The following is a 22,672-nucleotide window of genomic DNA, read 5'->3' as shown; positions in this document are numbered from 1 at the left end:
AGAAGTACATAAAAGTGCCTGTGGATAGATGAGACACTTGAGACTTGTTTCGGAGTGATGGCAATATAAAAGTGTGGAAGCCAAAAAGAACAGTCCAAGATCCAAAGCACACACCCGCCCCCCCCCCCCCCCCAATCTGTGTGGCTGCTACAGGTAACTTGATGATGTAACTGCTGGTAGCAGCAGCTGAATTAATTCTGCTGTGAACAGAAGCATGTTATCTGCTGAAGTACAACCAAATGCCTCAAAACGCATCAGACGGTGCTTTATCCTACTGCAAGCAATGATCCCAATCATACTTCTAAAATAACAAAGGGGTTTTTTAAAGTCAGTCACCGGATCTGAATCCATTTGAACATGTGTTTCATATGCTGAAGAGAAAACTAAAGGCAACTAGCCTATGAAACAAGCAGGAGCTGAAGATGGCTGCAGTACAAGCCTGGTAGAGCATCACTAGAGAAAATACTTGCACCTGGTGATGTCTATGGGTCACAGACGTCAAGCAGTCATTGCATGAGAATGTTCGCTTGTGACATGTGAATTGTCTAAGTGGACTACAGAGTCAAATAAAAGAAAAAAATGAAAATAAAAATAATATATATATAGAGTCTGCAGCATCTGGTATGGTAAGGGCTGGCACTAGGGTTGCTCAGAGAGACAATTATAAAAATCATTTTTTTATATAATAGCTTATCATTTAGAACATCTAGGTTAATGTTGTTTGTAAAATACAGATCTAAAAATAAATGGTTTATCATATCATTGGTGATATGTGATCACCAAAGTGTAAATGGATGGTTCATTTTAGGTTGTATATATTATTTAAATTTAAGTATATATTTTGAAGAATATTTTAGATTACATACGTTTCTCAATAAACACTAAAAGTGTCAAATTTCAGTAATGAACAATTAGTTATGATTTATGATTTATGCATTATTTCAACTACCATACAAATAACTCACTTTGGAAAGCCCTGTCTATCCACCGTGTATACGGACAGAAATAATCGTCAACGCTGAGAGCGGGGGTAATATTTTTGTGTAGGACAGGCTTGAGCCAATCAGAACAATTGTGTTGCATTCTCAGGAAATTATCAAGACGTGTGACCGTGCAGTTTTCAATTAGAAACAAGAAGGTGAGAAAACAGTGAACAGTTTGTGAATGTGACTATTGCATGCTGTTAACTTTCTACAAACATGGGGCAGTTTTTAAAATCCTATTCTCAACCTTTCGAATTATCTGGCGATAACTGACTAGCTTCACTTTCCGTTTACTGCCTCAGTTAGCTAGCTAGCAGGTTTGAAATAACGTTTACGTACATTTAGTTTAGAAAACCGCTGAACAACTTCGGTAGCTTGGTCAGTTGGGTAGCTAGGTCCAGTTGGCTACATTTCGTTAGCTGGCTTTTGCTAAGCCATAATATGGTTGCTCGTTTGCCAAGTGACATGGTTAGCTGACAGAACGTGGTTAGACTAGCTACTTTGGTCGAAAAACGTATGACGTGATGTATATCAACTCGATAAATAGCGATTATGTGTGGGGATTATAGATTAACAGGATGTACCCTTCCTACTGATTGAGTAAACGTTTTAGTCAGTGATATAATGCAGCTACCTTGATGGCATGTTTACAGTTTTACGACTCCGAGTTTCAAAATGCTCCTGTCGCTGTAGCGAGCGAACTGAAATGCTAAGATGTTTCCAGTACAAGGAAGGCCAAATAAAAAACATGTATAATTAACAGGCGTAATTCAATAATGATCCCACTGCTGTAAAGTTCCCAGCGTCTCACATCCTCTGGCCACCTCAGACTGGCAATTTCTCCTAACAGAAACCTGTCTGAGTTCAGAACACAATACAAATAGGTTACAGATTCTATGGCTCAGATTCAGTTTATCTAGTCGAAGCCACCCCTCCTCCCTATTCCCTCTAACACGCATCAAGGCAACAAGAGAAGTAGTCTAATGGCATTGCAAGCAATTGCAAACAAGTCTTTTGTCATGGGCCTAAATCATATGTAACTAGTGAAAAAATCGCTTCCCTAATACTCCCATTAATATGTAAATAATCTATAATTCTGTAAAATCAGAATATGAGGAGCCAAAGGCCTTGTCCTGTAGGGTTACCTAGATACTGTACACACTGATTCTCTTGTCCTGGCACTTTTCACAGAACTTGAGTCTTACTGTTGTGGTAAACAAGCATTTGTGAAAGTTCGAACACAACTGTACAACTTGCTGCAGCAGACTTCATGGTGACAGTATTAGCGAGTGGGGTACCAGTCCTGCCACCCTGGGTGACCTGACGGTTGAGGTCATGGAGAAAGACACTCTCCATTTTGCCAGTGAAACTGGTGGAAACATCGTCAGTAGACCGCAGCTAGAATCTCGCTTAGACATGTGCAGTGTTAAACAAGCCAAGAAATCAAATCGAAAAAAAAATATATATATATAATAATTTAAAGCCCTAATTTTTCGGTAAATTTGCTGAACTCCTCTCTATAATGTCATTTGATTGTGATATTTTGAGGATTTAAGCCTGCAGGTTGGGAATGTGTTAGATATCATTAATCTGCTGTAGTCTTGATTTTTTCAGCAATAACGTGCCGACCATATAATAAAGGCCATAAACTGTGTCTGAATTTCCAGTAGTTTTAGCATTGCTGGTCCTCCAGTAAACTGCTTTGTCAGACTGCTTGTGTATATTCTTGGAATATTCTTTGCATGTCCAAAATAGATCTGTTGTATGTACTGCCAAGAAACAGTAATAAACCTCAGAAACTGAAAAATTGTGAACCTTTTAAGTGCTTCTGCAGTTTAACTTCAGTGTCTATCTTGTGATGAAATGGCTGACTTGTTCAACAGCATCCTTAGATCTACCCAGTGAAACCAGAGGCTTTCTCCAGGAAGAGGAGACTTGGCTAAATGCTGAAATAAGTTAGCTGCAGAGGAGCTGCTGCAAAGCTCCATATACTATGATATGAATGAATGAATAATTGCATTTAGCACTTTTCCAAACGCTCAAAGTGCTTTACAGTGATGAAGGGGAACTCACCTCACCCACCACCAATGTGTAGAACCCACCTGGATGATGCACGGCAGCCATTTTGCTCACCACACATTAGCGATATGCTGAAAGAACAGTTATTAATCAGTAATAATGACATCGAAACTGCATGAAAGCCCTGTCAGTCAAAAGTGATCATTGATCACAAGGATGCTCTAGAATGCCTTATTTCAATTATTGTCTTCATAATTTAAAACCAATAGTTTATTTTGTTTAGTTAATGTCACATATTTTCAATGTAAGACGGCTGCCATTTCATCAAATATAAAACGAGAAATTTCACCTTTACATCTAGTCAGTCATCATGAGATGTTGTCATGAAGTCTTTTTCACCAGTCAGTGCAGCCAGTCACGCTATCTAAATAGTGAAATCCTAAGGCTGTTTACTTGACCCTGTTCCTGCTAAATAATTCAAAGTATTTTATTTCTTGTCAGATAGCATATTAACTATTGTAAATTGTTTGCCAGCGATTAGGCTGGGCCATATATATTGCAGGATGGGGCTAGGGAAGTGTACTGCAGGATGAGGCTAGCGCAGTGTACTGCAGGATGGGGCTGGCGCAGTGTACTGCAGGATGGGGCTAGCGCAGTGTACTGCAGGATGGGGCTGGCGCAGTGTACTGCAGGATGGGGCTGGCGCAGTGTACTGCAGGATGGGGCTAGCGTAGTGTACTGCAGGATGGGGCTAGCGCAGTGTACTGCAGGATGGGGCTAGCCCAGTATACTGCAGGATGGGGTTAGCGCAGTGTACTGCAGGATGGGGCTAGCACAGTGTACTGCAGGATGGGGCTAGCGCAGTGTACTGCAGGATGGGGCTAGCCCAGTGTACTGCAGGATGGGGCTAGCGCAGTGTACTGCAGGATGGGGCTAGCGCAGTGTACTGCAGGATGGGGCTAGCCCAGTGTACTGCAGGATGAGGCTAGCCCAGTGTACTGCAGGATGAGGCTAGCACAGTGTACTGCAGGATGGGGCTAGCGCAGTTTACTGCAGGATGGGGCTAGCGCAGTGTACTGCAGGATGGGGCCAGCGCAGTGTACTGCAGGATGGGGCCAGCGCAGTGTACTGCAGGATGGGGCTAGCGCAGTGTACTGCAGGATGGAGCTAGCGCAGTGTACTGCAGGATGAGGCTAGCGCAGTGTACTGCAGGATGGGGCTAGCGCAGTGTACTGCAGGATGGGGCTAGCGCAGTGTACTGCAGGATGGGGCTAGCGCAGTGTACTGCAGGATGGGGCTAGCGCAGTGTACTGCAGGATGGGGCTAGCGCAGTGTACTGCAGGATGGGGCTGGCACAGTGTACTGCAGGATGGGGCTAGCGCAGTGTACTGCAGGATGGGGCTAGCGCAGTGTACTGCAGGATGGGGCTAGCGCAGTGTACTGCAGGATGGGGCTAGCGCAGTGTACTGCAGGATGGGGCTAGCGCAGTGTACTGCAGGATGGGGCTAGCGCAGTGTACTGCAGGATGGGGCTAGCGCAGTGTACTGCAGGATGGGGCTGGCACAGTGTACTGCAGGATGGGGCTAGCGCAGTGTACTGCAGGATGGGGCTAGCGCAGTGTACTGCAGGATGGGGCTAGCCCAGCGTAATGCAGGATGGGACTAGCGCAGTGTACTGCAGGATGGGGCTAGCACAGTGTACTGCAGGATGGGGCTAGCGCAGTGTACTGCAGGATGGGGCTAGCGCAGTGTACTGCAGGATGGGGCTAGCCCAGTGTACTGCAGGATGGGGCTAGCGCAGTGTACTGCAGGATGGGGCTAGCGCAGTGTACTGCAGGATGGGGCTAGCCCAGCGTAATGCAGGATGGGACTAGCGCAGTGTACTGCAGGATGGGGCTAGCCCAGCGTAATGCAGGATGGGACTAGCGCAGTGTACTGCAGGATGGGGCTAGCACAGTGTACTGCAGGATGGGGCTAGCGCAGTGTACTGCAGGATGGGGCTAGCGCAGTGTACTGCAGGATGGGGCTAGCGCAGTGTACTGCAGGATGGGGCTAGCGCAGTGTACTGCAGGATGGGGCTAGCGCAGTGTACTGCAGGATGGGACTAGCGCAGTGTACTGCAGGATGGGGCTATCGCAGTGTACTGCAGGATGGGGCTAGCGCAGTATACTGCAGGGCTGGCTAGAGCTGTATGTAAGCGTGCTGTCACATGCGCGTTCACCCTGCAGAGCGGCAGCGGGGTCGCCATGCCCTACTTGGGCTCGGAGGAGACGGCGAGGGAGCTGAAGAGGGCGCTCTCCAACCCCAACGTGCAGTCGGACCGGCTGCGCTACCGCAACGTCATCCTCCGCGTCATCCGGTGAGCCTTCGCCCCGCCCCGCCCCGCTGCGGACGAAAAGCCACGTTCCTTCTGAAATGCAGCCGGGGGGGCATTTTCAGTCTGAATATCTTTGGCACAGTGTACTCGTTTGAGCTGAACCCAGTTTTTGTGTCAGAAGCCACTTGCTGGAGTACATCATCTTGACACGCTGAATGTTATTACTAAAAGCCACTATTTACATATCTCAGCGGCATGTATTTGGCGTGTTTGCCACACGCAACTTTCTCGTGTCCAGAAAGGCTGGACAGGAAGCATCGATTTTGACGTGTGCGTGTCAAAATTTAGTACTTGCAGACTGTGTAAGTAGCTCTGGATAAGAGTGTCTGCTAAATAGCCAACATGCAGAAATGTAAACGTAGCCTGTTATGTGTGTCAGCAGGCAAGTGTGGGTGTTCAATTTTCACCTTATCTTGTTAATGTAATTATAGCTTGTCTTCAGACTGGTGTTGGCGCTGCTATCTCTGCGCGTGTGCTAACGCTCAGACACCCTGAGGAACGCGCGTTTCATTCCTCCCTCTGCGCTGACTGAGACTCTGCCCCCCCCCCCCCCCCCCCCCTCTTTACGGGCAGGTTCATGACCCAGGGGCTGGACATGTCTCCGCTCTACATGGAGATGGTGAAGGCCAGTGCCACGGTGGACATTGTGCAGAAGAAGCTGGTCTATCTGTACATGTGCACCTACGCAGGCCTGAAGCCTGACCTGGCCCTGCTGGCCATCAACACCCTGCGCAAGGACTGCGCCGACCCCAACCCCATGGTGCGCGGCCTGGCTCTGAGGAACATGTGCAACCTCAGGTCTGTCCGTCCGTCTGTCCATCCGTCTGTGTGTCTGTCCGTCCGTCCGTCCGTCTGTCTGTCTGTGTCTTTCATCAGGAACATGTGCAACCTCAGGTCTGTCTGTCTGTCTGTCTGTCCGTCCGTCCATCCTTCTCTTTGTCTGTATCTTTCAACAGAAACATGTGCAACCTCAGGTCTGTCTGTCCGTCTGTCTGTCTGTCTGTCTGTATCTTTCAACAGAAACATGTGCAACCTCAGGTCTGTCTGTCCGTCTGTCTGTCTGTCTGTCTGTATCACTCATCAGGAACATGTGCAACCTCAGGTCTGTCTGTCCATCTGTCCGTCTGTCTGTCTGTCTATCTGTCTGTACATCTCATCAGGAACATGTGCAACCAAAGGTCATGTGCAGTCTGACTCAGCAGATACTCAGCTCCTACATTCATTCCATCCCCTGGTTTCTCTGCCTGCAGGAGGTTCTGCTGGGAACCAGACCTTCTGGTGCTACTCTGCATTACACAGCTTCAGTGCTGCCCTGCATTACACAGCTTCAGTGCTGCTCTGCATTACACAGCTTCAGTGATACCCTGCATTACACAGCTTCAGTGATACCCTGCATTACACAGCTTCAGTGTTGCCCTGCATTACACAGCTTCAGCGCTACCCTGCATTACACAGCTTCAGTGCTGCCCTGCATTACACAGCTTCAGTGCTACCCTGCATTACACAGCTTCAGTGCTGCCCTGCATTACACAGCTTCAGTGCTGCTCTGCATTATACAGCTTCAGTGCTACCCTGCATTACACAGCTTCAGTGATATCCTGCATTACACAGCTTCAGCGCTGCTCTGCATTATACAGCTTCAGTGATACTTTGCATTACACAGCTTCAGTGATATCCTGCATTACACAACTTCAGTGCTACCCTGCATTGCACAGCATCCATTGGCACACTGCTGCTCTTGGGCAATCGCTCTTACTGAGTTTTCAGAGGATGCAGCACATTATAATGGACTGCTTTGTCTCCTGTGGGTTCAGTAATGATGTGGGTTGTGTGTAAAGACAGTTGAATGCAGTGTCAGTAGGTCCCAGGGAAACTGAGAGCAAAGAGTGGTGGAAAAGTGAGAAACTGTATGTTGCAGCACTATTTAAAATTAATGTTTAGAAAACCGTTATTTACAGTTAAATGCAGAAGTACTGGGACCATAACTATTTTTAGGCTCTGTACTCCAGTTCATTGGATTTGAAATGGATTTGGGTTTTGGATTAAAGGTTGTGACCTTATGAGGTAAAAGTGCAGACTGTCGGTATTCATTTGAGGGTATTGTCATCCATATCAGGTGATCCGTGTAGAAATTGGAGCCTTTTTTATACATAGTCCCCCTATTTTAGGGGAGCAAAAGTATTTTTATTTAGACATACAGGTGCACCTATTCCAGAAATGATTGAAAATAAGTAAGCCGTCATTATGCATTTCAAATATACACATTTTATTTGCTTTCAGTAAAAATTTAACACCGCTGTTTTATAAAACAGCCGTTGAAAGTTAACAGGTCCTTATGCAGTTTGAAGACAGGCGTTAACAGAACTATTTCCCTTGAGCATAAACACTGTTTCACAGCCGCGAAGGTTAAAAGCAGCTGGTTGAAGCCTGTGAATTCGGCTGCGGTTGGAGCTAGCCGTGAGCGACGTGCTACGTCCTACATCTCGCGTCTGGAGCCAGCGCACCCCCCCGCCTGGCTGGAAACGGCGCAGATCTGAAAATGCGAATGCGTTCTGAGCGTCGGAGGGAACGGAGTTTGACAGACGAACCCAGCGACAGGTCTCCAGGGGAGACGACGGGGCCCGCCCAATTAAAAGCTCCGTTTAGAGCATCATGGTGGAAGTCTGAAAATTAACATTTTCAAGTTCTGCATTAACACAGTTTTTTTTTCTCAGTATCACTGAAAAAAATCTACTGTAACGAAGGAAGTCTTGTAACAGGCACGGATGTGGTTACATTATTAGCCCACGATGCGTTTCTTTCTCTGGCAGCTGTGCAGCACAGTTTTTTGGGGGTTTTTCCAGGGAAGTCTTTACATCTCGGTGCACCTTTTGTCAAATAGCCGAATGAGAACTTGTATATAGTGATATCTTAAGTTAGAAAAAATGCTAGATTTGAGAGGGAAGATGAGCTAATGAGGTATCAGATAGTGATGGGTAAGGAGAAGGCCTCGTGTTTTTACATTACATTACAGGCATTTAGCAGACGCTCTTATCCAGAGCGACTTACACAACTTTTTACATAGCACTTTACATTGTATCCATTTATACAGCTGGATATATACTGAAGCAATGCAGGTTAAGTACCTTGCTCAAGGGTACAACAGCAGTGTCCTTACCCGGGAATCGAACCTGCGACCTTTCGGTTACAAGCCCAGTTCCTTACCCACTGTGCCACACTCCGTCCTACACACTCCCGTTTTGCTGGGTTTCTGACTGCATAGCTATGTGGGTCAAGAATTAGGAGGAAAAGACTTTGCCTGCAGAATAGAACAGGCCCCATGTTACAGTCACAGGGTGGAACAGGCCTCATGTTAAAGTCACAGACTGGAACAGGCCTCATGTTAAAGTCACAGGGTGGAACAGGCTCCATGTTACAGTCACAGGCTGGAACAGGCCTCATGTTAAAGTCACAGACTGGAACAGGCCCCATGTTACAGTCACAGACTGGAACAGGCCCCATGTTACAGTCACAGGCTGGAACAGGCCCCATGTTACAGTCACAGACTGGAACAGGCCCCATGTTAAAGTCACAGGCTGGAACAGGCTCCGTTTACAGTCACAGGCTGGAACAGGCTTCATGTTAAAGTCACAGGGTGGAACAGGCCTCATGTTAAAGTCACAGGGTGGAACAGGCTCCGTGTTAAAGTCACAGACTGGAACAGGCCTCATGTTAAAGTCACAGGCTGGAACAGGCCTCATATTAAAGCCACAGGCTGGAACAGGCTCCATGTTAAAGTCACAACCTGGAACAGGCCTCATATTAAAGTCACAGGCTGGAACAGGCTCCACGTTAAAGTCACAGGGTGGAACAGGCTCCGTTTACAGTCACAGGGTGGAACAGGCCTCATGTTAAAGTCACAGGGTGGAACAGGCCCCATGTTAAAGTCACAAGGTGGAACAGGCCCCATGTTAAAGTCACAGGGTGGAACAGGCCCCATGTTAAAGTCACAGGGTGGAACAGGCCCCATGTTACAGTCACAGGGTGGAACAGGCCCCATGTTAAAGTCACAGGCTGGAACAGGCCCCGTGTTAAAGTCACAGGCTGGAACAGGCTCCGTTTACAGTCACAGGGTGGAACAGGCCTCATGTTAAAGTCACAGGCTGGAACAGGCTTCGTTTACAGTCACAGGGTGGAACAGGCTCCATGTTAAAGTCACAGACTGGAACAGGCCCCATGTTAAAGTCACAGGCTGGAACAGGCTCCATGTTAAAGTCACAGACTGGAACAGGCTCCATGTTAAAGTCACAGGGTGGAACAGGCCCCGTGTTAAAGGTCACAGGGTGGAACAGGCTCCATGTTAAAGGGCTGCTCTCTCTGCAGAATGCCTGGGATCACAGAATACATCCAGCAGCCGGTGCTGAATGGCCTGCGGGACAAAGCGTCCTACGTCCGCAGAGTGGCCGTGCTGGGCTGCGCCAAGATGCAAAACCTGCAGCCCGACGCAGAGATAGGTAACGTTCCGTTTCCACCGTTCCCATTGCGCCCTGCGTTCCCATTTCCACCGTTCCACTCTCCCATCACGCTTTAGTAAGGCATTCTCCATTCATAAGGCAAGCTGCCTGAATGGAGCGTGTAATATGAGTGTTGGAAGTTACCTGATGTCGCAGTGCCTGTGCTAATGCTGTGCTAATGCCACGCTGTGCCTTGAAGTAGGCCTGTGCCTCCGCCCGAGCGGGTTTCTCTCGGGTGCCGGCTTGATGAAGCGGCTGTCACAGTGCATTATGTTATCAGGAAAGCAGAGTTTTGATCGAACCTGAAATTTGAAGCCGGGTAACCAAGACAAGTTCCAGGACTTCATACATGAAACTTGAGCCCATCACCTAAGTTGGATTCATATTACTCAGTTATCCACAGAATCATATGTACATGTGTCAAAATTAAAATTATTGAGGATAGAAAAACCAAAAATGTAGACATCTGTCCTGACCATGGAGTGTAGCACAGTGGGTAAGGAACTGGGCTTGTAACCGAAAGGTCGCAGGTTCGATTCCCGGGTAGGACACTGCCGTTGTACCCTTGAGCAAGGTACTTAACCGAAATTGCTTCAGTATATATCCAGCTGTATAAATGGATACAATGTAAAAAAAAATGCTATGTAAAAGTTGTGTAAGTCGCTCTGGATAAGAGCGTCTGCTAAATGCCTGTAATGTAATGTAATGTAATGACCTAACAGGGTAACTAGTTTTCAAACTATATAACTATTTTTAGCTCTCAGTCTTTAGCAAGCAGGGAGCCAAGCAGACTTAAATAACACTCCAAGCTTTTTTAACTGATACCCCAAATTACTGCAGTACATATTTGAGTTAGTTGTGTTCTCATATCCCCTTTGGTGCCTGGATTCTGTATTCCTGCCGGACGTTACAGTGTGTGTATGTGCACTGCCTCCACCAGATGGCGCCGTGGTGAACGAGCTGTACAGCATGCTGAGAGACCAGGACCCGGTGGTGATGGTGAACTGTCTCAGGGCCTTGGAGGAGGTGCTGAAGGAGGAAGGGGGCGTGGTCATAAACAAACCCATCGCCCACCACCTCCTCAACAGGTGACATTATTCACCGGCCCGGGACGTGATTTTATTATGACATTATTTGTAGGAGCAGACTGTGTCGTCACGGTTTCTAATTGAACCTGTGCAGTGAAGTTATAAACCGTGATATTATCCATGGTTGTAAACCGTATGTGAGTGGAAATGAATACTCATTATTGATAAATATAAATGATGCAGCTGCAGGGCGGTTACAGTGTGTGTGTGTGTGTGTGTGAGTGTGTGTGTGACACTCCTCGGTGTGTGTGTGTGTGTGTGTGAAAGAGACACTCCCCAGTGTGTGTGTGTGTGTGTGTGTGATACGACCCCATGTGTGTGTGTGTGTGTGTGATACTACCCTGTGTGTGTGTGTGTGACACTGCCCAGTGTGTGCGTGAGTGTGTGTGTGTGACACTCCCCTGTGTGTGTGTGTGTGAGTGTGTGTGTGACACTCCCCAGTGTGTGCGTGAGTGTGTGTGACACTCCCCTGTGTGTGTGTGTGAGTGTGTGTGTGACACTCCCCAGTGTGTGTGTGAGTGTGTGTGTATAACACTCCCCTGTGTGTGTGTGTGTGTGAGTGTGAGTGTGTGACACTCCCCATGTGTGTGACGCTCTCCAGTGTCAGTTGCCTCAACTGTACATGAGGCCCGTTCCTTTGACAAAATGTGTGAGAAAAAAACTAAATCTGGGATAAAAATAAATAAATAGCAGAAATGGGTTCCAAAACCATGGATTTTTTAATTTGTAAAGCAGTGCACATCTCAGTCAATTTACATAAGCGTACGCATCAAGTTGAAGTGATGAGTTGGATAAACACCAGTCATAATGTGCTTGGAGCAATGGAACCAATGACCATGGTAACTGAATGGATGAGGCGGCAGATTCCTGGCACTCAAATATCACATCTAAATATTTTCTTCAAGAAACATTTGCAGTAATACCCGGCAGTCTATTGAGATAGCTCTCATTGATTTTTTTTGTACTAGCTGCAATTTGTCACAGTGTCAATCTATGACTGAGAACCGACTTGACTAAATGATCATTGCCAGATCTAATGCGCAAGTTTTCTCACAATATGTGACAGTAATTGTACCTTTTATCATTCATTATATCAACTTCGGATGAATTAGAGGCACCGCACAGCTGGTAATTATGATGCTGAGGATGTGGGAAAAAAATCAGCTTAATGAGACTTATTAATAACCATTATGACAAAATGCGGAATAGTTGTAACGAGACAGCCAGAATTACATTTCATGCTGTTTTTTTTGAGTTTATGTTTTGACTAATACAGTGCAGTGTTTGAAATATTTAGGGTCTGTGCTGGGTCATCTTGAGTTTAGCAGGTGACTGTGTACCCCTGTCAGACTGAAGGACAAGGGCTGCTGTGGGGTATCTGTCTGAGTTTGGGGGTGAATGTTTGAGTGGGGTATCTGAGTTTGGGGGGGGGGGGGGGGGGGGGGTGTTTGAGTGGGGTATCTGAGTTTGGGGGTGGGTGTTTGAGTGGGGTATCTGAGTTTTGGGGTGGGTGTTTGAGTGGGGTATCTGAGTTTTGGGGTGGGTGTTTGAGTGGGATATCTGAGTTTTGGGGTGGGTGCTTGATCTGGTTGCTGTGTTCCCCTGACAGGCTGAATGACCTGGACAGCTGGGGGCAGAGCGAGGTCCTGACCTTCCTCCTGCGGTACCGCCCGAGGGACGAGGACGAGCTCTTCGACGTCCTCAACCTGCTGGACGGCTTCCTGCAGAGCGGGGACAGCGCCGTCATGGCCGCCACGCTCCGCCTCTTCCTGCAGCTGGCCGCCGCCCACCCCGCCGTGCAGGCCGACGCCCTGGGGCGGGGCCGGGGCCCGCTGCTGGCCGCCTGCACCGCCCACTCGCGGGAGCTGCGATTCGCCGGCCTGTGCCACGTCCAGCAGGTCCTGCGCAGCCTCCCCGCCCACTTCGCCGCCCACTACAAGAAGTTCTTCTGCAGCTACTCCGAGCCCAGCTACATCAAGTTCCGCAAGATGGAGATCCTGGTGGAGCTGGTGAATGACGAGAACGTGCCGCTGGTGCTGGAGGAGCTGCAGGCCTACTGCACCGACGTCTCCCCCGAGCTGGCTCAGGCCGCCATCTTCGCCGTCGGTAAAGACCCGCATGTGCTTCTGGGAAATGTAGTTGTTTTAGCTTTGTTCACTGTTGCAGGTTCTCACGCTGCTGTGATCTGTCATGATTTTAACTGCATTCACTAGCACTTGCACTAAAAATACTGCAAGCACAGTTTGTTTATTTGGAGCTCCACTTCCTGTTTCACACAGGACATATGCACCTGCTTCATACTGAGTATTAGTCGGTTGGTGCATTTTTCAGAAAAACAAGATAGAGAGAAATTCTCGAGGATGGGTTCTTTAGTTGATCATTTGTTTCATAAGGAACACATAATTATGTTCAAATTGCTTATTTATGTCAGCCTTTTCATAGTTAAATACTAAAACTGTTAGTAGATCCCAGAACAGAATAATTGTACATTAAAACATCACTTTGAAGCTATAGTATGTGCTGAGATATACAGGTATAGAATGACGTAGTCTGAGTGGATGCAAGTGTATTCTGCAGAATAATATGCAGTTTAAGTAGAGAACAGAAATAATTCTCAGTTCTGGCACAGGGTGATGAATATTCATGAGTTGTGATGTTCTTGGCCGCTCCCATTAGGCCGGATTGGTCGGACGTACAGCGAGAGGTGCCTGGGCATCCTCACAGGTCTGCTTGGCCTGAGGCAGGATCACATCACTTCAGGTGAGCGCCTTGTTCACACTGGCCATTTAGAACCGGTTTGACTCCGCATTGTCTGCTGTGTGTGGACACAGATGTGGTCTCAGCTCATTTATCTTAAAGTGTCTTAGTATAGGGGAGATTTGTGATTTTTAAACAACCATGAGTCAATGAAGTATGCATAGGTCCAAAGCCTATGAGAGCATCTTTGCCTTCATTTATAAATTAGGAACATGAACTGCTGCCCCAGCGACTGGCTTTTTTTTTTTTTTGCTTAATAAGCATATGATTTCAGAAAGCAGCTTTCCTATTTGCAACCGTGTGGTTTGGCTTGGACCAGTGAAATTGGGTTGCCCTGCAGAGACTACTTCAATTCCAGGGTGGCCACTAGGGGGCGTCTGCTGTCTCTTGGCATATGTGCCAGTGATGCTGGAAGCTTCACATCAGTGATGAAAAATGTGCCCCACACCCTTGAGGCAGAATGTAGTTTTTATTTCTTTAAGTGACTTGCAGCATATTACTTCCGTGTGTCACTGTGACATTAGTCAACTTTTAATATTAATTTGTACTATCGGTGGCACCATCAGTAAATACATTTAACGCACATGCATACCACAGGCTGCAGCTGCAAGCCATAAGGATTTGAGTAGGATGTTCATATTATTTTTGAATATTCTCTTTAGAAAGACGGCAGGTGTACTGTGAATGTAGCATTGCTCAGATTTAGATTTGTTGTTTAAATTTTGTTTTCGGCTTTGAAGTACACTTCACATTTAAATATGCCAGTATGTGCTCAGTGGCCACTTTAGCAGGTACAACTGCTCAGTAACACAAATAGACTGCTCTTCCTGCTCTTCAAAGTGAACCATGTGGCTGCAACTCAGTACATAAGGCAAGCAGACATGGGGAAGAGGTTTAGTTGTCGTTAGCCCAAACATTACAATGGGAAAGATGTGTGATCTCAGCTACTTTGACTGTGGTATGATTGTTGGTTCCAGCATGAGATTTTCACACATTGCCGCCTCTAACACCTTGGTAAAGAGATGGTCAGCGGCGAATGGGCAGTCTCGTTTAAGCTAACGGAAAGGCCACAAATGCTCGAACAACAGCTGTTTACAACAGTGGTGTGCAGAAGGGCATCTCTGAACGCACAATGCGTCACAGTGGCTGGTGGTGGTGGTGTAATGGTGTGGGGAAGGTTTTCTTGGCTCACATGGTCCATTAATAGCTACTGAGCATCATTTGAATGCCACAGCGCACCTAACTGTTGTTGCTGACCATGTGCATCCTTCTATGACCACAGTCTACCATTTATCAAGTGGATACTTCCAGCAGGATAATGCACCATGTCACAAAGCACACATTTATCTCAAGCTGGTTCAGAGAACATGAGCAACCTCAGATTACTCCAGTGGTCTGCACAGTCGCCAGATCACAATCCAGCAGAGCACCTTTGGGATGAGGTGGAACGGGAGGTTCACAGCATGAATATGTGGTCACTGCGTGATTCTGTCGAGCAGAGCTGCCTACTGGCATGAATGGTCTGTGCTGTCTTTTGGAGCCAGGAGCACAAGGTTTTAAATGTTTTTGTTGTTTTTTTTTTGTTTGTTTTTTTTTGTGAAAACTTTTAAATTGAGCTTTGTTCACAGAGTGCAAATAGTGTTTTTGGTACTATTGTTCCCCGGCCCAAGATCGCCAACAAATCCCACTTCCAAGTCTGCAATTGGTTGTCTCCGGGTTGTAGGGCCACCAAGCTCCTTGAACTGGCTCTGCTGTCGAGTCAGCAAGGACCAAATTCCCTAAAGAATGTTTCCAGCACCTTATTGAGACCATGCTGCAAAGAATTCAGTTCTGCAGGTAAAAGGGGGTCCTATTTGATATTGGATAGGTGCACCTAATAAAATAGCCACTGAGTGTAAATTGGCATATCAGAATAAATGCAATAGGATGTGTTTATGTAGAAAATGAAATTCTTTTGCGCATTCAGGGAGGTGATGGCCCCCAGTATGCCAGTCCTGCAATGCAGGAACCCTCCAGAGCAGTAGGCCAGCTGGGCCAGCAGAGTTATCCGAGGAAGTCCCCTGACCCTGAATATGAGCAGCAGTAGGCCAGCTGGGCCAGCAGAGTTATCCCAGGAAGTCCCCTGACCCTGAATGTGAGCAGCAGTAGGCCAGCGGAGGCTGTGGGACGGCCGCGGGCTGACGCTCTGTGTCCCCGCAGCTGTGGTGCAGACGTTTCGGGACCTGGTGTGGCTCTGTCCCCAGAGCTCTCCCTCCGTGTGCACGGCAGTGGCGGGCTGTGAGGACTGCATTCAGGACAGCGAGGTGGGTGCAGCCAGGGCCCCGTCTCATTCCCTTTTTAAAAATGCTTTCTCTGGTTTGGTCAGTTTCCTCATTTACTGTCATTTTCTGCAGTTGATACGCTGTATATTTCACTCTAAATCCCCCCCCCCCCCCCACTTGTTACATGTTTCCCCATCCCAGCACTTCTTGGTAATTTGTATTTGTCCTAATACTGTAGCTTATTCTTCTGCCTAGTTGGCTTTGCAGAGGTTAGGTCTGAATAGAATTCACTGTGTGAACTAAACTGTGTTCTTGGCTAGAAATAGCTGTACAAAATAAGTATTGTACCTTACTGAACCTGTGTTTAGCAGTTGTCTATGACCATGAAATGCACTTTTTGTACGTCGCTTTGGATAAAAGCGTCTGCCAAATAAATGTAATGTAATGTAATGATACAGCCAAATGCTCAGTTACTGACTTGATGCTGGCCGCCTATATTTATAGTTGTCATACAGAGAATATACAAAAAAGAAAGTCCCTTCTGGCTGGTGTCACTGCACACACTGTGTGTGTGTGTGTGTGTGTGTGTGTGTTCTAACATTTTCTTTGGGGCTGTGAATAAGGCCTTTGTGTGTGTGGATGTTCATGTTGATTTCTCAACAGAAAGCGTATTGCCAAACTGTTTTCATCCGAAGGTTTATTGCTGTGGTCACGTCTGGATGTTGTCTGAATGGGGAAGTGGTTAGCTTTTGAAATGCTCCTGTGCCTGCTGTGAACTCCCCTTCAGGGTCACTGATTCTCAAATGCTGGACCATGTGGAAGAGCCAATGAATAATATTCCAAATAAATTTGATGGTTTTCATTTACTCTCTGCCCAGGGGAAGCAGGCATTGATCTGGCTGCTGGGAGCCCACGGGGACCAGATCTCCAGCGCCCCCTACGTGCTGGAGGAGTACATCGACGGGCTGAAGACTGAGCTGTCTCCGGCGGTGAGGCAGGAGCTCCTGACCGCCACGGTGCGGCTGTTCCTGGCCCGTCCCGCGGAGACCCAGGACATGCTGGGAAGGCTGCTGCATTACTGCATAGGTACGAGCGGCTGGCTCCGTACAGGAAGTGCTGTGACATCACCGTGTGTGGGTGACAGCTGTGGTGAGCGGTTGTGCGGTTGCTCGCCGGTCGGAATGTGTGCTTCCGCTCGACCGTTAACCATCGCTGACGACGCCTTTCCCTCCCTGCTGACATCACCCTAGACGCTGTTACCCCGGAAACATAAGGAAGTTTGACCATTTTTGTCATTGATGTTCCCGCTCAAAAAAAAATTGTAATATCCACATTTTTAGAACGCAGTCTATTACCTTCCTACACTTAGGCTCTTTCTTCTGCAGTAAAACCACAGAATCTGGTGTTAACGTGGCCGCTGCAAAGCAGTGGTTGTCGTGCCCAGCTCTGGTCTTTGGCGTGGGTTTAGTTTTATAGCTGATTTTTAAAAAATTAGTGTTTCATACAAGTACGGTAACCCGAATACGAGAACGGGGGCGGAAACACAGAAGGTGACAGAACAGTGAGGGAGAACGTTCCAGGCCTAAACACAGCCGCTCGTTCAGCTAGACACTTCCTCCATTTGCCGCCGCTCCCTCTTAACTCCTCCCACCACCAGTCTACGCCCAATCAGAAGGGGGTGTTCCCAGTCATGCTCCATCATCTCCCCTCCATCATCTCACTTCAACCTGCCGTAGGCACTATCAATCGTAATTAAATAACCGAGTAAAACAGAATACGAGAAAAAAATATGTAAGGGAGAGATTGTCTCTTTCTGTAAGGCATAATGTTGCCGTGACAACGGCAAATTCCCGTATAAACTAATGAACGCCCATAAATGGTCGTGAATTAAATGAGTGGACCATGGCCTGTGAATGAGCTGGGGGCGTGCTCAGAAGAGTCTCCTCGCAGGAAGTGCTCGAACCGCGTAGCACGCACTGTGTTATCAGGGAGGAAGCAGCGTTGCTCAAGCACACATCCTCAGCAGCAGTGACGAGAATGAAGAAAATGTTCTAGAAAAATGTTCTAAATTTTTTGTGTTGCATAGTGCAGTATGTCTTGTATTCAGAGTGGACGTGTTTTAATTATTTGGGCAAATAACAAAGGTCTGAATAAATATATACACAGATGTTTAAAACTTTTAAGCATTAAACACGCATTTAAAAAAAAATAATTTTAATCCCCGTACATAGACTGGCCATATTTCATCCAGTTTGAGCCGCAGGCTGTAGAAAAGCCAGCATGGAAACTGTCTGCAGCTCGACTGTAACTTGCTACATCTTACAGGGATCAGTGTGTGTAAGGAATCTCAGGGCCAGTGGGATTAGGAGTGCTTTATTAGCCAGATGAGGGAATTTTTCCAGCACACCCGGGTGAGAGGAACACGCGGGCTCTTTCCGAAAGATCGCTGGGTGAGGACCTCGGTTTGGTCCCGGTCTGCAGCGGGGAGCCGTGGAGACGGTGAGTGCCCCACCGTCCCCTGTGAGTGACGGTTGTTGGGTGTCCGTTCGCAGAGGAGGAGAGCGACATGTGCGTGCGCGACCGCGCCCTGATGTGCTACCGGCTGCTCCGCTGCGGGGCGGAGGAGGCCCGGCGCGTCCTGGGGGGCCCCACGTCCGACCCCTCCCTGGGCGTGATCTCGGGGCGCCCCGACGAGCCGCTGGACCGCTGGCTCCCCCACTTCAACACCCTGCAGCCCCTCTCCAGCGCCGCCGCCGCCGCCGCCAGGGGGGGCGCCGAGCCCACGCCCAAAAGCTCCGCGGAGCCCCCACCGACAGGTGAGCCCCGCCCTGGTCTGAACTCCGGACTCTAGCCGCTTTTCCACCGCATGGTACCGGCTCGGCTCGACTCTACTCGCTTTTGGTACCAGGTACTTCGTTTTCCACTGCAGATAGTAACCCCGTCAATGTAGCTGGTCGTCATAGCGACGGCGCACGAAACTGCCGTTTCTGACCAATCAGTGGTCTGCGGTGTTTCACGTCACCTTTTGGTATCGCCTCAGCTCCCTTGGAACCTCGACGGAGGTGATACCAAAAAAAGGTACCAGGTACCAGGTGCTATCCACAACTTTTGCCCGATGGAAAAACCACAAAAGGCGAGTGGAGTCGAGTCGAGTTGAGTCGGTACCATGCGGTGGAAAAGCGACTTCTGTCTCTGGTCACGCTGTCATGTGACCACGGACTAGTAAAAACATGGACGAAGTGACTGTGATGTCACCCGTTGACTTTCCATGGGCTTGGTGAAAAGTGTTTTGAAATCGCAGAAGTGCAGTTTTCGTCCGACCGTGTTGTACAGACTGGAGCCATGGACTGTGCAGTAGGGAAAAGCGAGAGTCCTTATATGGTCATGAAGTCCGGTCGAGTCCGTGTCGTCTCCTAAGCGCATGAGATACAGTGACGCGGCAGTGACACAAACTGTCCCCGATTCATCCGCAGTATATTAAAATACTGCCCAAATTCCACTATAGCTTAAGACATCAGACGAAGAAATAAACACCCGTTGCAACATACTGCATTTTCTTGTGGGGAAAGAATTATTGACTTTAGAAATGAAGTCCGGTTTTGGCCGCCTGGTTGTGACGTCAGCCATCTCGGTTCTGAATGCTTACAGTTTCTGGCGTCTACTTCCCTTTGGTTCCTGTTGCTCTGCCTTTTGTAGAAAAGCCAGCCATCGCATCTTGCTCTGAAGAAAAATGCTTCATTGGATAAACGTAAGGTTTTACTTCAGTCCATTCAGCCCAGTGTTTTAGGTTAATTCAGATTTGGCAAAACAATTAAATTCAGAAAACCTAAAAAAAAAAAAAAAATAGGTGTAAGAAATTGAAATGCAAATTCTGGGTTTATTGAAGAAGCATTTTTTCAGTGAAGGGCTTGGCAGATATTGCCGTGGTTGGGCCTTGGTCCTGGAGCACGTTTTCCTTCTCCTGAGAGTTGAAGCTGCTTTCTGGAGACGTGAGCAAGGGGTCTCGCAGTCCTTGAAAACACTTGAAAATATTACCATCCTGCAGCCTTGGACCGTGGACAAATGTCCCACTATCCTAATTAAAAAGAGAAATGTGGCTCCATCTTGCTTGCCAGCTCGGTAGCTCGGTGCCACTTCATAAATCTTGCGAGCCTTGCAGTGTCAGAGTGCTGAAAGTTGAGAGTGGTTCCAGAAGGTACAGGGCACTGCTTTGTCAGTTAATCTCTTGAACAAAAGTCAGTGGTCACACAAAGTAGTTTTGAGCTGGCGTAGCCAAATAATTCAAAGCAGCCCTGACTTCTGGACTTTTGGACTATAGTGCATACATTTATCCATCCATCCATCCGTGATCTATGCCCACTTATTGCTGGTCGGGCTCAAGGGAGGCGCTGGAACCTATCCCAGCATGCATTGAGCCAGAGGCAGGAATACACCCTGGGCAGTTCGCCAGTCTGTCGTGGTTGTACATTTATCTTGCCTAAATTTCCAAATCGAGCCTTGTTTGAATGTGATTTGAGTAGGACCCCTCTGTGAAGGACTCATTTTGGGTGCTGTTCTGGGGCCCTAACCGTGCAGGCAATGTTCTCCTCTCTGTACAGGGGCAGGGGCCGGGGAGGTGGTTGCGTCGGACTCTGCGGACGGAGGGGAGGCCTTCTCCCTGACCCTGGAGCCCGTCCTGTCCCCCGAGGCCTTCGAGAGGCACTGGCTGCGGCTGGAGCCTTCGCTCACCCAGGCCCTGCCCTGCCCGGGGCCCGGCTCTCCCCCAGAGAGCCTGCAGGCCGCCCTGCAGCTGGTCCAAATCCAGGCCCTGGCTTTCAGCAGGCCCGGCGCCGAGCCCTGGAAGGCCTACCTGTGCACCCACGGCCGAGGCTCGCTCCTGCTAGCCGAGCTGGAGCGCGACGCCGCCGCCGCCGACCCCCCCGGGCTCCGGCTGACCGTCAAACAGGAGCCGGGGGACGAGCGGGCCCTGGGCGGGTTTGTGTCGGTCCTGCGGACCGTGCTGCAGACCGTGCTCCAGACCGCCCCTGCCGACCGCTCCTGATCTCTGCACCTCCTCCTCTTAGACCCGCAGGTTCACCTCCATCCGGACGCAGGAGCGTCAAACGCGAGGCTGCCCCCCCCCCCCCCGTAGGTCCCTCTCACAGAGTTCAGTGAGGTCCGCCGTAGAATTTTACTGGAAATGACTTCAGTCCACACTTAAGGATGTTTTAAATCTGCCGTTTGTTCTCATGTGCTTACTATCAGCTTGATAATTGTGATGCCCTTGTGTTTTACATGTGAGCCACATACATGCATTTATGATTAAGAATTTTGAATCATTCTTTGTAAGCCTTAAACCAAGCCGTGATTGAGTGAAACTGAGCACATACACAAGGGTTGCTCTCTCAGCACCTTATCCCCCCGTTCAGGGGGATTAAGCCTGCTGTTGGGACCCACCCCACAGGATTACATGGCCAGCCATGCTCCACCCCTGCAGATTACAGACTCCTGTCGTTTAACCCTCAGTACTGATGTAAATCATGTAAATTAACACTGTATTATTCCTGTATTGTCTTGAAATTGCATAATACATGTAGATTGTATATCTGGTATTATTTTATGGGAATTTATCAAACAGGCCAAGAAAGTTTTTTTCTCTGGGCAACATATTTTATTTGCTAATTGGCTTAAAACTTTCTGTGTCTAAAAAAAAAGGTTGTCAGCCAGTGTAATTATGGACATATTTAGTTTGCTTCGTGTGGACTTGGGCCTACATACAAATAGCGTTTGACTGTTCCTTGTTGTTTTGTGGTATCGTACCTAGGATGTAGGGTACGCTATGCGAATTGGGAAAATCTTGCTGCACTGAAAGCAGAGATGAATTTTCTAATTAAGTAGGCAGTATCTGGCTGGACATTAGCTAAATCGCCAAATGCAGTAGATAGACAAGTGTAGACAGATTATGCAGTTGGGCTCTTTACAACACCACAAGTGTAATGGGGAAAATAAAGGGCTATCCCTACCCCGCTATTCAGGAACATAGTCATGTGCACCTGACATAGGCAACTGACCTCCATATCAGCAGGCTTCTAGGCAACTGACCTCCATATCAGTAGGCTTCTAGGCAACTGACCTCCATATCAGCAGGCTTCGGGTTCTAGGCAACTGACCTCCATATCAGCAGGCTTCTAGGCAACTGACCTCCATATCAGCAGGCTTCTAGGCAACTGACCTCCATATCAGCAGGCTTCTAGGCAACTGACCTCCATATCAGCAGGCTTCTAGGCAACTGACCTCCATACCAGCAGGCTTCTAGGCAACTGACCTCCATATCAGCAGGCTTCTAGGCAACTGACCTCCATATCAGCAGGCTTCTAGGCAACTGACCTCCATATCAGCAGGCTTCTAGGTAACTGACCTCCATATCAGCAGGCTTCTAGGCAACTGACCTCCATACCAGCAGGCTTCTAGGCAACTGACCTCCATATCAGCAGGTTTCTAGGCAACTGACCTCCATATCAGCAGGTTTCTAGGCAACTGACATCCATATCAGCAGGCTTCTAGGCAACTGACATCCATATCAGCAGGCTTCTAGGCAACTGACCTCCATATCAGCAGGCTTCTAGGCAACTGACCTCCATATCAGCAGGCTTCTAGGCAACTGACCTCCATACCAGCAGGCTTCTAGGCAACTGACCTCCATATCAGCAGGCTTC

The 22,672-nt window shown here is 48.1% G+C and overlaps 1 protein-coding gene across 1 annotated transcript; it reads left to right on the top strand.

Moving 5' to 3' along the window:
* Positions 1–961: 961 nt before the first annotated feature.
* Positions 962–21,689, top strand: ap4b1 (adaptor related protein complex 4 subunit beta 1). The gene is made up of 11 exons (XM_035381404.1): positions 962–1,138; positions 5,230–5,360; positions 5,952–6,176; positions 9,741–9,871; positions 10,812–10,959; positions 12,569–13,065; positions 13,636–13,719; positions 15,916–16,019; positions 16,856–17,063; positions 18,530–18,793; positions 20,576–21,689. Exons 2-11 carry the CDS (start codon positions 5,248–5,250, stop codon positions 21,016–21,018), a joined length of 2,217 nt encoding a protein of 738 aa, XP_035237295.1. The 5' UTR covers positions 962–1,138; positions 5,230–5,247; the 3' UTR covers positions 21,019–21,689.
* The last annotated feature ends 983 nt before the right edge of the window (positions 21,690–22,672 follow it).

Source organism: Anguilla anguilla, chromosome 11 (assembly GCF_013347855.1).
Source record: "Anguilla anguilla isolate fAngAng1 chromosome 11, fAngAng1.pri, whole genome shotgun sequence".
In the NCBI taxonomy this organism is placed as follows: domain Eukaryota; kingdom Metazoa; phylum Chordata; class Actinopteri; order Anguilliformes; family Anguillidae; genus Anguilla; species Anguilla anguilla.
Note: the sequence above shows the minus strand (reverse complement) of the source record. Positions and strands in the feature narration are given on the sequence as shown.